The sequence below is a fragment of the Lissotriton helveticus genome, chromosome 1_2 (assembly GCF_964261635.1).
Source record: "Lissotriton helveticus chromosome 1_2, aLisHel1.1, whole genome shotgun sequence".
NCBI classification, from domain to species: Eukaryota; Metazoa; Chordata; class Amphibia; order Caudata; family Salamandridae; genus Lissotriton; species Lissotriton helveticus.
The window spans coordinates 90,238,911-90,253,839 of record NC_136058.1 but is presented as its reverse complement, the minus strand read 5'-3'; the positions used below and the strand labels follow the sequence as shown (position 1 = coordinate 90,253,839).

Here is a 14,929-nt window from a genome sequence, read left to right as displayed (position 1 = left end):
CCGGATCCATAACGTGGTACTAAAAACTGGCGGCCAAAGGGTTTGTGCTGTAGGGGGTTGGGCCTACTTGTTCCAAGAACAAAATACGCATGAAAACTTGTTGCCCTTGACCCAAAACAATATGTCCCGGGTGTCAGGCTATAGAAATTCCACATCCCTGATGTATATAGCTCTGCAGGCAGGTTTGAATTTTTGTTCTTCACTCCTACTTCCTTCTTCTATTCTATTCTTTATTATAATAATTTCACTTTCATGTTTCATTAATCTCTACTTCCGCTCCATCATCCTAATGGCTAGAAGGTATCACCAAATGTAAAGGGTTGGATTCTTCAGGGATGGTGTACTAGGGTGGGGAGCAAGTGAGGAAAAGAAAAAAAGAATCCTCAATTCACCAAATTACATCTGATATCATCACCACATAGCATGAGGGGTCTTCGGCTTCACCCTGATGGTGGGAGGTGTAGATCCTATGGATAATACAGTAACATTTCTATCATGGAATATTCATGGTCTGCGGGAAAAGAGAAAGTGGATGACTGCTGTCCAGTACATTAAGTACATGAATGCCTAGAAAATTATCTTACAGGAGACCCACCTAGAGAGAGGAGAGTGTTGGGATTGTTTTTCTAAACTTTTTTGGGTTCAGGAGGTCATCATTTCGTACAACTTGGAGCTGCAAATGGTTAGCAGTTATTTAAAAAAAAAAAGTCTGTAACTGTTGGAATATTGGATTGATACATTGGGGAGATGGTTACTTGCAAAATTAATGGTCAGCACACTAGATTTTCCCTGTTGTGGCTATTATGGCCCAAACATAGACAATCCCCTATATTTGATCATGGAACAACGTCTTGGAAGTCATGGTAATAGGGGTAGATTTTACTGTTGTTCTAAATATAAGGGGAGCTAGATGAAGAAAGTGAGATCCAAAATCCTTTGTATGAAGGTGCGTGGTCTCACGGATATTGGCTGGAAAATACTTGAAAAACACAGTCTTTTATCTTTTCATAGCGCATGGTATGGTTCCCACTCCCATATTGACCTCTTCCTTTTAGACAATACCTTTTTTAGATCAAGTACAAGCTGTGGTCCATCATTCGGTCTCCTATCAGACCATGCAGCAGTCACCCTATCAATGGACTTTCTGACGCAGAAGCCAAGACCCAGGTGGACTCTGGATAGAACTCTGGTAAAGGATCAAGCGATAACCCATCATTTATCAATCCAGACCCAGCAGTACTGTAAAGAAAAGTTGGGTTCCACAGGCATGTATGAATGGCTTTCTTTTAAATGTTGCGGAATTTAACCATGGGAAAGCACGCACTCAGGAGGAGGAGTTGATGCCGACATTGGCTTTAAAAACTAGGGAGCTACAAGAAAATGTTACCCTTTCTGCTAGTAACTCTAGGTACTAAGGGGGTAGCTGGAGCAGGTACACAATGAATGCAAGGCATATCTCTATAAGAAATCGTCAGGTCAATGGAAAGTGAGAAAGCTACAACATTTTGACTATGGGGAAAACCGTGGGAAGCTCTTGGCATGAAATCAAGAACTGACAATGCTAAGAACTTTCTTCACTCAGTAGACCAGGCGGGGACACCAACACTGCTCTCCACAACAGCAGAGATGAAGAAGGAATTAGCTAAAAGCCTGATCTTGGTCTACCGTGAAAATCTACAGCCAGATCACCTATATATCAAAAGCTGGATTGCCGTAAAAAACTCCCCCAACTTAAAAAATCTCATATTCAACAGATCACTGCAGAAATCACGGAAGAAGAGATTATCGCCCATATTAAACTACTAAAGAATGGGGAAGCGGTGGGACCAGATGCATTAACTGCTGCAGAGTATTACAAAATGTTTGCTTCAGATCTTGCCCCTTTTATGTTTTCCCTGTTCAATCATATCTATCTAGATGGCCATCAGCCTCCAGCTTCCTGGGCTGAGACAACAGTTGTTATAATACTAAAACCAGGAAAGTCACTGAGCGGGTTCATACAGGCCTATAAAGTTGCTGAACAAGGAATAAAAAATCTCGCAGGAAGGATATCCAACCCTATGCAGCAACTAATACGCAATGACTATGAGGGGTTTATTCAGGGCAGGCAATTGAATGAACTAACCCGCCTGTTGACAGGTGCCATGGATATGCCACAACTTTAGATCATCCACTTACAATTGTCACTTTAGACGCGGCCAAAGCACTTGACTGGATCAACTAGTCTTCTCTATAGGAGGTCCTCAGAAGCTTTAAATTCCCTGAAATTATGATTAGTGCAATTCAAAAGCTACATCACTCACCAACGGGCAGGGTTTTAGCTAGCAGAGAGTTATCCAGACCAATCAATATAAGTATTAGTACACAGAGGCGTGCCTGTTTCTCCATTTTTCCTTGTCCTATACATTGAACCCTTTGCACAGACGATCCACGTGGATTCTATAATCACCTCCTTTATGGCACACTCTTTCTCCATAAAACTGCCTCTATATGCGGATGATATCCTTATATATACGGCAGGTCCACATATCACAATTCTTAGGCTTTATGGTTCTCGGGATACCAAATTAACCAGGATAAAAAAGAGGATATATCATGGTGTAAAGGAGGTGATGCACATAAGTTGAAACATGAAATCAGATGTTTAGGGGTCACAATAACCCAGAAGTTTAATGACATAGCTCCTACCAATATCACTAGAGTGGTTAAAGAAATCAGCCTACTGTTGCGGAAGTGTAGGAACCTCTCTGTAAACCTATATGGACGAGTAAATAAATATGTGAAGATGATGATTCTCCCTTTTGATTTGATTGTATACCAATAATTTTCCCTAAGAAAATGATAAACAGATTGCAGGGGGAAGTGATATCCTTTATCTGGGTATAAGATACCTAGACTTTCGTGGAAAAAGCTTAGGAACAAATGAGAGTGGTGGCATAGCATTACCGGACTTTCAAGTGTATGCTTATGCCTTTCAGTGTACTCATTTCTGCATGGTAAGCTAAGTCCCAAAGTAATTGACTTTGGGGTGTCTCTTTTCAGCTACGTTAAAAGAGCAAGATTTTTAAATATTGGAAACCGAAGTTTTTCAAAAAAGTTAGGTTAAAGGTACTGACAGCAGCCCTCTCTGTATGGTGTGCCTTAAGGACAATCTTTGGAATACCCCACTAGTATAATAACTCACTGATCTGGGTCTCCCTTGGAACACCTGAATGTATGAAAGATAGCCTCACTATCCTTAGAGTGGCTGGCCTTTGAACTTTTGAGGAGGAGGAGGGTAATCTCAGAGTTGGATCACTGTCTATGTCCTGCAGGAGATTTTCGATAAGACAAGGGGCACACTTTCTAGGTTTAAATATTTGCAGATTACTTCATGGTGGTCAGCTCAAGTATGGGGAGGACAGAAGAGTCAGGATATTGAGTATAATATGGTCTCCAAGTAACCACTCCGGCTAGAAGTACCACACTGGTATTGGAAATGAATTGTAGCAAAGGATGCCAAAGTTTGACAGCCCTGTCTAATCTGGGTAGATATGAACCGTATCTCCCGCTCCTTGAAGATCTTTGGCTAACATCTCCTGAAGTATTGATTTGAATAGTTAGAACTGCTTACCTAAAGCACGTTCATTTCTTCACGCTGCATAGACTGTACTGGTCTTCAAAAAGTTGGTCAAAATTGCGAAACAAATATGTGTACAGTGTACGTTTCCTGAGGCTGATGGCGAACCTCTTTATAGCACATGCCCAAATCTCTCTTTATTCTGGCAGTATTTTAGTATTTTTTTGTCTCACGTCTTCAAGCAGCAGTTGAAGGTAACGGATACCCTAATTCTATTTTTCATTGAACCTGATGAAACAGAGAAGCAGCTGCTGTTTTACCTGATCTTGCTAGCGCTCAGGGAAATCGGTTGTGGGGCACTCTGGGATAGTGCAGTAAGATCAGCCTACTGACTCAAAAATTGGGCAATATAAAATAATTACACCACTGTTGCACTGCGAGTGGTAACGTGTTCATTAATGCATCAGTCCTGTCAAGTATCACGCAACAGGTGTGACACTCACGCATTTCAGTGCGGTGTTGCGCATCACCGCACTGAAATGCATTGTCACGCATTTTACCGCTCGCGCCACCAGTGGCGTCTGTACACGGCTCCTGCTGCTCCGAGTCCCGTCCGAGAGCATTGTGCAGCCGGTGCCAGCAGCTGCTCTAGTTCATTATAATCATGTATGTTCTAATCGCTGCTCTCAGCTCGTGGGCTGAGTGAGAGCGCGGCTACAAGTAACATTAAACAATCCTCGGTGCTGGTGCTGTAATTTCCTGCCCGCCGCGCTTAAGTTTGACGGACACACACTTTAAGCAATGAATTACGGGGTGGCGGGGCCGCCCTCTCAGCACGATGCTGTAATGTAACTGGCTGACACAGCCAGGTTTACTCACAGGGCGCCAAGGTGATTTGACTGGCCATAATCCCGATGTGACGCTTACTTGCGGTCACGTCCGGAGGAAGTACTGTAAGCACACTGTGGCAGAACAGCTGGCCACTCAAATCGAGAGGGAGTTCTCGCAGTCAGTCGTGGCTGGTGGTGTGCTGCACTGACTTCGTGCGCAGGCTGAGGTGAGCGCCGGCCGCAATAAATAAAACCGCGTTGGCGGCCTGAGAGACCCCGGCGGGGACTCACTCAGTCAGTGACCCCATGACTCGGAGTCAGAGTGGAGCACATTTACTACTAGTAGAATGTATGGTGGCGGACGTAAATCCCAGACGAGCGTGGTCATTATGATAGTCTTCAGCGGCCTGCTGCCCTGTTTCAAGCAGGAATGTGACAGGCAGTGATGTGTGGTACAGATCCATGCAGCCATGCGTGAAGATGTAAAGAGATTTTTCAGAGCCTGTGTGAAGGTTTGTTAAAAACCTCACATCTTGGCAAGAACTACAAATATTTCCACTTTCTTATTTTTGTTAGAAAGTTATGACTTTTATGACAAATTAAACTGCACATTTACTCATTTACCAATAGCAAATTGATCTGTCAAAGAAAGCATTGCAGGAAATAGGTTGGGCCTGATGTACAATGTTTGCATGATGTGCGAACTGATGTAAGTGTGCCTGATGTTGGTAACTTGCTATGGCTGCTAACATTTTCTTCATTCCTAGCTGCCTGCCGTGCCCCTATATGTTTCCCTCGTCTTCATTGCTTGATTTTTGCTCATAACAAAGTGTCACTCATAGTCGTTAAAATGCCACTCATAATTTCACTGAAATTATGAAAATTTCACACATGGCAATCTGAAACCTTGGCAGCTATGATACATATATGTCTGTTGGGGCGCATACAGATAGACGACATAGCTAATGTGGCTATATTAGTGACGGTGAAATGAGGATAAAAAAGAAAACAACATTTAAAAAGCTGTATGTTTAATTGTTTTGTACATGTGGTTCACTCCTTAGAGTATACTGGCCGATGTTTGTCCTGCTCTTCTACGTCATCAGCCCAATTCCATATTTCATTTCCAAGAGGCTAAATGGCGATTCGGATGCTTCCAGCAGCGCCTGCAGCGAGCTGGCTTCTTTCTTCACAACGGGAATTGTTGTTTCTGCCTTTGGGTTTGCTATTGTTCTTGCACGAGCTGGATTGGTGAGTTCTGTATTTCACAAGGCCTATTTTCTGTGTTTTACAGTTATGTTCGCTTGCTTATGCATTCTAATAATCCACCAGAGGGCGCTGCAGCTTTATAAATACCTTTCCAGATTAAAAAGTCAGTTTTGAAAACGTGACGGTATTGTGCTGATTTAACACAGAAGCGAAAAGTCTACGTGTATTTATTGTGATGTGTCTCGGTAATAAAAACATCACCAAGTGAGTCGTATAACAAAAATAAAACATATATTGGTGACATCGTAGTACAACGCAATCATTTTACAGTTGTCTCTAAATACTGGCTTGTATAATGGACGCTGACGACATCTGTGTGGTTGACGCACATAAGAAGGGGGTGGTAGGGACACTTCATGAACTATTTGCACATACCTATCCTTGTACTGTATTTCTGAGGTTGACAGCCATTTAAGCATTAGCACTTTATTGGCAGAGTGTGACAGCATTAGCAATTCCCTGAATTTTGCCTAAACAACCCCCCCATGTTTTTTAATCTGTGTGTCGTTATCAACTATTATTGAGTTTTATTTTAGCACTTTATCACATTATCTTTGCACATATTTATAAAGGGAGCTTCTGTTTTAATCTTATTGAGTGCCAGGGGCCTCTATTTACGATTGTACATTTATAATACATTTTTAATATATTTTTTGATGCCTATGTATTAGCAATGTTTTATCATTCTTGGCTTAAAGTACTGTATCTAGATGTATAAATAACCTTTTGTGTTACGGCACTTGCCTTAACTTTAGCCTCGAGGGGGATAATTGACATCAACACTATTCAGAAAGAATGTATAGTTGTTGTAATTAGTGCCCCATATCTTTGTTTAAACACTTCACTAATTAGGCATGGTTACATTTAGTATTCAATCGTGTTTTTGGCGCATCATTATTAATTGTTTTCAGTTTGACCAAGAATAAGATTACCATGAACTTTGTGGATTTCGAACTGAATCATTTTGTATTTTCAAGACGGCTCTTTTCCAATTGTGTGCTCCCTTTATAGTAATATTTCTATGTTTACCCTTCACTATGACCGATCACGGTGTTGATTTGGCGCTTTACATACAAAAGTGGTGGTCCGGCACCAGCGCGTCAAGTGAGCAAGATCGCGGAGGCGATCGAAACGCGTCTGGGGCGGACACTTGTCTGCACATTTGATGGAAGAGTAAATTTATCATGCATCTGTGAGCCCGCGTACCTGGATTTTATTGGAGTGTTTGCCTGTTTGCGGTCTGGACCTGTGGTACATCCCCTCCTTATAATTGGAGGTTCAGGACTTTGGTCCTCTACTAAGGATCGCTTTTACCTGTAGCAAACCCCTCAGACATCCACCTACATTGAGAAATGAAGTGGATATGAGTAGAAAAGTGGGTACTGTAAACAGTTTACTCTATGGAGAGGGTTTACTCTGTAGCACACTGTTTGCAGACAGTGAAACTCTCATGAGAAATACACCACAGAGTATTAAAAAGTATATATTTAGAACAGTGTACGCACAATGCAGCACTTGTCAATAAAGACACTATTCCCTTAAAATACCATGGTTTGAAGGTACTAAAGATTATACTATCTACAGCCTTTATATAGTAGTGAAAAATTTACAGATGGCCCATCTTGTGAACCTTAACAAGCACATGCACATGGGTTAGTACCTGCTGCACAGGTTATTTAGAAATTGTCCTGCTACGGTGATTCTGTCTAATAACTATGCTTCTTAAAATACTTGGTACCTACTGCTAAACACTTGTGTGGGACATACTAGGCACAAGTCATCAACTGTCATCTGCACACAGAATTACACTTCATTACAAAGATTTATAACGTGTTCAATACCTCTGCACATCTATGATGCATTAGAAGGACATGAGTTTTGTAAACACATTATATATATATATACACACACACACACATACACACTCAACAGATGACAAATTCCCCTTGATTCTTTATTTTAAAAGCAAAACTGGCATTTGCATTCGGATGTACTTCTGCCTTACAGATTTCAGAGCACCATTCTTAGAGACCTTGGAAATGAATTTGCTGGCAGTCCTGCCAGGAAGGCTGCGCCACCACAGAAGGAAAATGTGAGGCTGCAGAGGTTGGCACTGTCCGTAGCCCAATAACGGAACAGAAGACAAGGGGAGAAAATGTAAATTAACCTGGCATCTTGTATTTCAGAGGCCCAGTGGAGGTCTGTGAGCAATAGAGAATGCGAATGTCACGGAGCAGAACCCACGGAAGAGGAAAAGTTTGGACTAAAGCGGAACAACAAATCCCAGCATGCATGAAGTGTTACACTCGCCTATAAGGCCCTCTGGAGGGCAATATAAGTAATTAGTATGTAGATGAGGGTGCCGTTTCAGTTTTGCTGTGAAGTTGCATTCAAGCCTGTGATCAAGGAGCTGGTCCTCTGAAACGCGTAAAAAGTGCAATTGAATGCAAATGCTGGTTTGGCTTTAAAAAAAAAGAATTCAGGAGAATTCTTCATCTGTTGAGTGCGTATTCATTCTTGGATACATATCTATATATATATATATATATATATATCTTCCTGCAATGGCTGGCAGCAAAATATTTCTGATGTTGCTGGCAGCCAGTTACAGTGCTCGATCCAACGGGGTCTGACTCGAGTGGGATGGCCTAAGGGAAAATAAAACCTCCCTGGGTCAGTCAGAGCTCTCTAATTTCCCATCGGTGCTCACGCCTCTCGTGGACCCAACTGTCCAGATGTAGAATTCTTTTTACCCTAAAATTCTCAAGAACTACGGAACAGATTTACACCAAAGTATAAAAAAACCAATCTGCAGAACAAGTTCTGGCTTCCTTCCAAATTTGGTGTGATAGCGTTTGGTAAATTTTCTGTAGCACAGAGCAGACAGGCTTATAGTACCAAAACAGTTAAAAAGTAGAAAACACAATAAAAAATCCCACTCCAGTTTTTAAAAAAATAATGCGCTATTTAATGAACAAATAGATACCAAAACAACAAAAATTTGATGTAGAGTAACAGGGGTATGATATTTAAAGGTTTTAAGTCAAAATAGTGCCTAAAAGCACAGCACGCCACTCGCGGTAATCTGGTTGTCCTAGAGTGGGTCCAATTAAAAACAGTAAGGAACACTGCAATCTACTGCTGGTCAGGTACAGGGACTAGGTTTGTCCCGGTGGAAAGTTTACAACTGACTTAGAAGAGGGCTCAACAACTGTGACCTGGTGAAGCGCGGGTCCTCTGTGGGAGCCTCTGTTCTGGCAGGAAACTTGATGCATTCGCCATTGATGGTAGGACAGCTCAGAGCAGGCTAAGTCGGGAATATGTGCCCTGAAAGGTCTTATCGGCGGTCATATGCTGTTTGACTTGGTCCTTGGTGAAGCCACTGTACTTTCTTTCCAGAACTCAAAATCCTTTGAGCAGGAAATCTGACTGACGATTTGATTTACCTAACTGTGGCTTTGGTGTTAGGCCTGGTATCCATTGCTTCTCTGGCAGAAGAGGTCTGAATTTTTTTTTCTCAGTGTCCTGTTTTGCCGATCGTAGGGTCTGAGGACTACACTTTAACACTAGCAAAGGGTCCTTGAACTTGTGGGCACCACTTGGGGGTTAGGACTCCATTTCATAGAAGTCACCAGCATAGCCCAGTGCACATCCATTTGGTTCTGGTCAATGGGGCTCTTTGAAAATGTATAATTCTTGCAGGTTTTGTGGCCCTTTAGCTTAACAGGAAGTCAGCCAATCGACCCTTGGAGTCCGCTTTTTTCTTCTGTATACAAGTGGTAGCAGGTCCAGCTGTTGGCGGTCTCTCTTCACAGGTTCAAAAGCAGGTGCTGCCCTTCTGTCTACCACAGGTTCAGATGTGGTCCAATATAGGTATCCAAGAGTGCCATATTTATGCCAGGGACTAGCTTGTGGATGGGGTAGACTCCCTGACAAATAGAAAAAGTTCCCAGGGGCAACCATACCCACTTTGACATAATGTCCTGGGGGTTTGGCTCCAACAGTGCACTGTTATGCCAAACCTCAACATGGCAGAACCTTTCTTCCCCTGGGCAGAGCCCTGGGCACACACCTGAGGTGTGTCTAGGGACATTTACCCCCCTCCTTGCAGTTATGTAACAGGTTTTTCCTCCACTGGGATTGGTGCTATTGGACAATGGAAAAGATAGGCCGAGGTGTGAGTTGCATCTGCCTATGACAAGGTATGCCCTGCTGAAGCTTGTGCAATTACTGGCTACATCTCCCAGGCCATCCTGTCAGGAGGAGGTCACACCTCCTTTTACCCAAGGTCCTTTTGGTCCTTTTTGTGGGAGCCATTCACACTTTGTTGCAGGGAGCCAGAAGGCTGACAGGTGACAGTCGGAGATTAACTCTAAAAAGGGTACCAGAGGTATGAGACAGCTAAACAGTGACTTTGTAAAGTCACTGTGTCTGCAAAAGTTAGACAAAATTTGACTTTCACATTGTTTTTTAAAAGCATGATAAATAATGTGTTTGAGTATTTTTTTGGCTTGTGCCAATTTGAAGTTAGATTAAGTGTAATAAAGTAACGTAGTGTTTCCGATGGCACAGCTAGCTTTGCTACAGTGAAAAACGAGTTTGAGGCTTTTTTCAATCTAAGGACATGTAAAAACAATAAATACATATGTCCTACTTTTTAAAGCTATGGACCTTGCCTTATGGTTGGGAAGGCCTACTTTAGGGGTGAAATACTGCTGATTAAAAGGAAGGTTAAGGGCTGTTAAAAGGGTGATTCTAAGGAGTTGAAATGTCAGTTTACAACTGTCTGGCAAGACTGCTGTGACAGGCCTTGAGTCATGTTTTAGCTTGTCTCTTCAGTGGTAGCTCATTAGGTGTTGCAGTTCACTGGTGACATTTAACTTACAAACCGTAGATACACAGGGTACAAATATACTAGGGTTTTTCAGGTAAGTTAACTAAACCTTAACCAATTGTAAACCTGTTTTAGGGGTCAGAGCCCACATACTGGGATCGGATTAGCTGGACCCTAGTGCAACAAAGTAAAAAAACAGCAGCATCAGTCCAAAAATTCGGGGGGGATCAGGCAGAAAGAGGCATATTCATTGAGGGGCCATACATAACATGCAATTGTAGTTGGGTAAAAAGAGAATAACGAGGATGATTTTAACCTTAAGGCACTAAGTGACATGGTAGACAATTTAAGTTTCACTCTAATACTGTATTTGATGTCATTCAGAACTCCTATGTGAAAAGCCTCCCCGTTCTTCACTGTTACCCAGCTATAGTTATGTGCTTTGCTATTATGAATCATTGTCCATATTCATAGTTCCTAATTTTCCACATGCCTCAAGTTGCACATGGTGTTGCCTGTGTTCTTGTTCTGAGGGAATATGGCCTAGCAGTTGACTATCCATATGGGAGCTGGGGCAATACTATCTGTGTGTGGTTGGTCCGAGTATGAAAATAATAGATTGTAATACAGATGAAAGTAACTATAGGTGGCTAATATGAATTGAGGCATTCCAGATTCACAAGACCATTTATTGCCTCCGACATGAAGAGTAGTGCCCCTGAACAAATTAAAATGCAGATAGTTGCATACCAAATAAAAGTTGCATCCTGTCCTTGCACATCACTTTTCTGGAGAACAGAATCTGAAGATGTTGGTCACATAGTAGGATAATGTCGCTTACGGCCGACGTCATCAGGATTTATACAGATTCCATCTGTGGGTAATCCACAAAATGTTTTTTTTTCCTCAAGGTTTTTTTTTTCTGGCCCAACAACTACATGGCAAAATAATGCACAAACTATTGTTAAAGTCAAAGAAATTGTATTTTACAGGTAAATTGCTTGTTGTTTCTGCAGTGGCAACTTTAATTTGGGAGTTTTGCAGTTCGAGAGGTGACTGTTTTTTTCCCCTTCAGAACGTGAAATTTAGAGCTTCCCAAAATGATCACTTAAATCAGCCAGATTATTCACTAGATTGCTGTCATACGTGATTTTTCATTCAACTGGAAATTAATATGGACTTCCCTAATCTTTGTTGCTAGCATGAAAATGTAGTCAGTCCACCAGATTTATCTGTCCTAAATAAAGCTTTGGCTCATTTCCTTTCACAATATATAACCAATGGCAAATTAGAAACCTATAACAACACATTGCATTGAACCTTTTAATGTTCGTAGCAGTGCATCTTTGTGACTTTCCTGTATTTAACAATCACAACAATGAGTAATTACATTGTAAGTAATGAATGACTTTTTTTTCTTGTGTTTTAGATCCAATGGGGAGCCTGCGGCCTCGTCTTGGCAGGAAACGCTGTTATTTTCATAACCATTTTAGGCTTTTTTCTTGTCTTTGATAAGGGGGATGAGTTTAGCTGGGAACAATGGTAGAGTTTGCACAGTGTGGAGATAGGGCAACATTATTCAGCACCTTGCGATCGTTTTGTATGAAGAGAGTATAAATACTGAGTTTTGGTGTGTAATATGTTCCGCAACCAGTTTATACCTACAATCGGAGAGGACTCTACAGTTTCAAAATGCCTGAATGTACTTAAACATGATTGTGTTTTGTTAGCATGAGTGTTTTTATACTGAAAATTCATGACGTTTTCAGATTTTATTGAACAAAGGATCTAAAAGACAATAATCCACTTTCTACCAGCATCAGGTTCTACTTTTTTTTTCTTCTAGAAAACCATTAATTTTGAAGCTTTTTTAAGTTAGCTTTATATAGCTCATTTTGGTTATGCATTTTGTACTGTTTTCTACCTAAGTAGCATGATTAGGGATAATCTACCATTTTCAGACTCTGCCTGTAAGCCTACTTTTTGCTTTTTAAATCTATTTAAATTTTTTGGAACATCCTGTGGAGTTGGGACTTGAGTAAAGCCTCATGGGGGGAACTTTAGCAACAGGGTATAATCGGAAGTTAGGTGAAATGAGCAAGTAAAGTGCGGCTTTAAAATGTCAATGATATGAAGAAAAAACAAGTAACCTTTCCAATTTATGCTGTCTAAGGACCAATAACGAGTTGAACATACAGCCTTACAAGTTTTATTTCATGGATGCATTGTGGTAGAAGTTGTAATTGATAACCCATAAATGTAGAAATCTCAATTGAGCTATTGTACTGATCCAAGTTCTCAGCATAGTGCCAATTTCACTTGCTAACAAGAATGTGCGTATGCTATATAAAAGAATACATATACTGTGAATAATGCACTTTTCACACAGCTTTATCAAAGACATGTATTGTAATTTAATATTTTTTAAAATATAATTGACTGCATAATATTCTTGCTTCTTGGGCCGGAGTTCAAGCAGAAAATGTATATTTTTGAATGTCATAGTATATGTTAACCCCTTGGGCGCGGCCGCAATTCTGCGCCTGTGCGGGCGTTTTAATGAGTGGACGGCATCATGATGGCCCCCAGGCGTCATCAGCACGCGCCCACGGTGATGCATGATGGACGGGGGCCGTCATCAGCATGGAAGGGGTTAAAGGAGTACAGTAAATGAGTTACGATGAGAACATTATTGGTATTTTAGGCTGGTTTACATACGGCTAATTCTGTGCTTTCTTAAGCTTTCAGCTTCTTGAACGCACATTTTGTTTACATCTATGAGTAGCCTTTATTGAAAACACATTAAATAATGGCGACAGGGGATTGTTTAGAATTACCGGCACTGCTGAGAAGAAAATAATCATACCACAAGTCTCTGTGAAGTCTTATCCAGTTCAATGTATTCATTTCCATAAAATAAATACATTTTGTTAAAACGTTACCTGGATTTGTTAAATACACTGTTTCCACTACTCTGTAATTGCTCATGGTGATTTTAATTTTTGTATTAAGTATGATGTACAGAACTGATAATATAACGTTTTACTACCAGAAACTACCACGCTGAAGACCCAAAACCTCTGTTTGCAGAACGTGCATCGCATTTTAAAGAGCAGCAAACTGGTTAATGATTGAAAAGCATAGAACCTAAGCAGTTGCATCTAAGCCTGTAGCAATTTGAAGTAAACAGTAATGGATAGTGCATGGGGAGAATAGTTCTATGATTCTATCATCTGTTGTAAATTGTTACATCAGAAAACAAATCAAGAACAAATAGTAAGGTTTTATAAACTGGCCATGGATTCATTATCAGAGTGTACTTACCTAAGCTTGCACCACTAAAGAAAGAGCAGTAACCACAATTGACCATTAGGAACTTTTTCAGAAATGGTGCAGAATGCAACTTGTACCACTTTAAAAGTATTTAACGCTATTATCATACACTTCTTCACTTTCACTACACCTCTTGAACTATTGTGACATTAATCTGATTATGTATACCAAATTGTAATTTTGTTATAAATTGTTGACTTTGATGTTTTTTAAGATGAAAATCTATTTTGTCTTTCAAAATGAGATTATATTAAAATATATATAAACAGAAGTGCTGCCATGAACTCCAGATCATTGTTGTTATTCCTTTGTCTACATTAGACAACACATTGGACTGTTTGTGATTGTCAAATCCTACTCCTAGTCCTACGTTTTGCCTGGGCCCCACTCTTCTGAGTCTTGCTCCACATTTAATGGGACCAGCAATCCAATCATAAGAAGCATGATTTACAAAGATTTTGATGAGTGGGAGTTGTGTAATTTTGTGGCACACCTGGCTTGATCGTAAACTGCAGGAGGAGTAATTTAGGAATGTTCCTGGACAGCTCACTGCTTACTCCTGTACTACAAAGGTATTCCCAAGGTATTCCACTGTGAATTGGGCTCAAACCTTTTACAATGTTTGTCACGATACACCACATATTTTTCATGCAGTCTTTGAACCACTGACTTATGTTAACGTCTTCAATTTCTTCTTTTCAGATACTGACATCTTTTCTACTGCTTTCATTTTGTTCCAGCCAAACACTACCGTATCTTGTATTATGTTTCCGCTCATGAGGTCCTCATATTGCTTTTCTTTTATTACACTTTTGGCCTGACCTATGACTAAATGTTCCCAGGATCAAGAAGTCTAACCTTTGTTTTGGCTTCACCTCTTAATGCGTGTATCTCGCCATTATCTGCTGCCATGAGGTTACCATATGCTGACTTTGCTTTGCTCATAGCCTCATGCTTTATTAAATGTATTCAACTGACAAGATACATTTTTTAAAGTTGTACTCCATTGCTAGAGACCCACTCTAAGAAGCATTGTTTACTTTATCCATTGCCACAGTTGATAAAATGCACTACAGCTCATGTATAGTTGCAAGACCATTCTGT

The 14,929-nt window shown here is 40.7% G+C and overlaps 1 protein-coding gene across 1 annotated transcript in view; it reads left to right on the top strand.

The window, feature by feature from the left end:
* LEPROT (leptin receptor overlapping transcript) overlaps window positions 1-14,109 on the top strand; it is a 48,048-nt gene extending 33,939 nt beyond the window's left edge. Inside the window, exons 3-4 of the mRNA XM_078668987.1 lie at window positions 5,454-5,640; window positions 11,922-14,109. Of these exons, the coding sequence (XP_078525113.1) occupies window positions 5,454-5,640; window positions 11,922-12,038 (304 nt within the window). The 3' untranslated portion in view covers window positions 12,039-14,109. The remainder of the gene's footprint in view (window positions 1-5,453; window positions 5,641-11,921) is intronic.
* The last annotated feature ends 820 nt before the right edge of the window (window positions 14,110-14,929 follow it).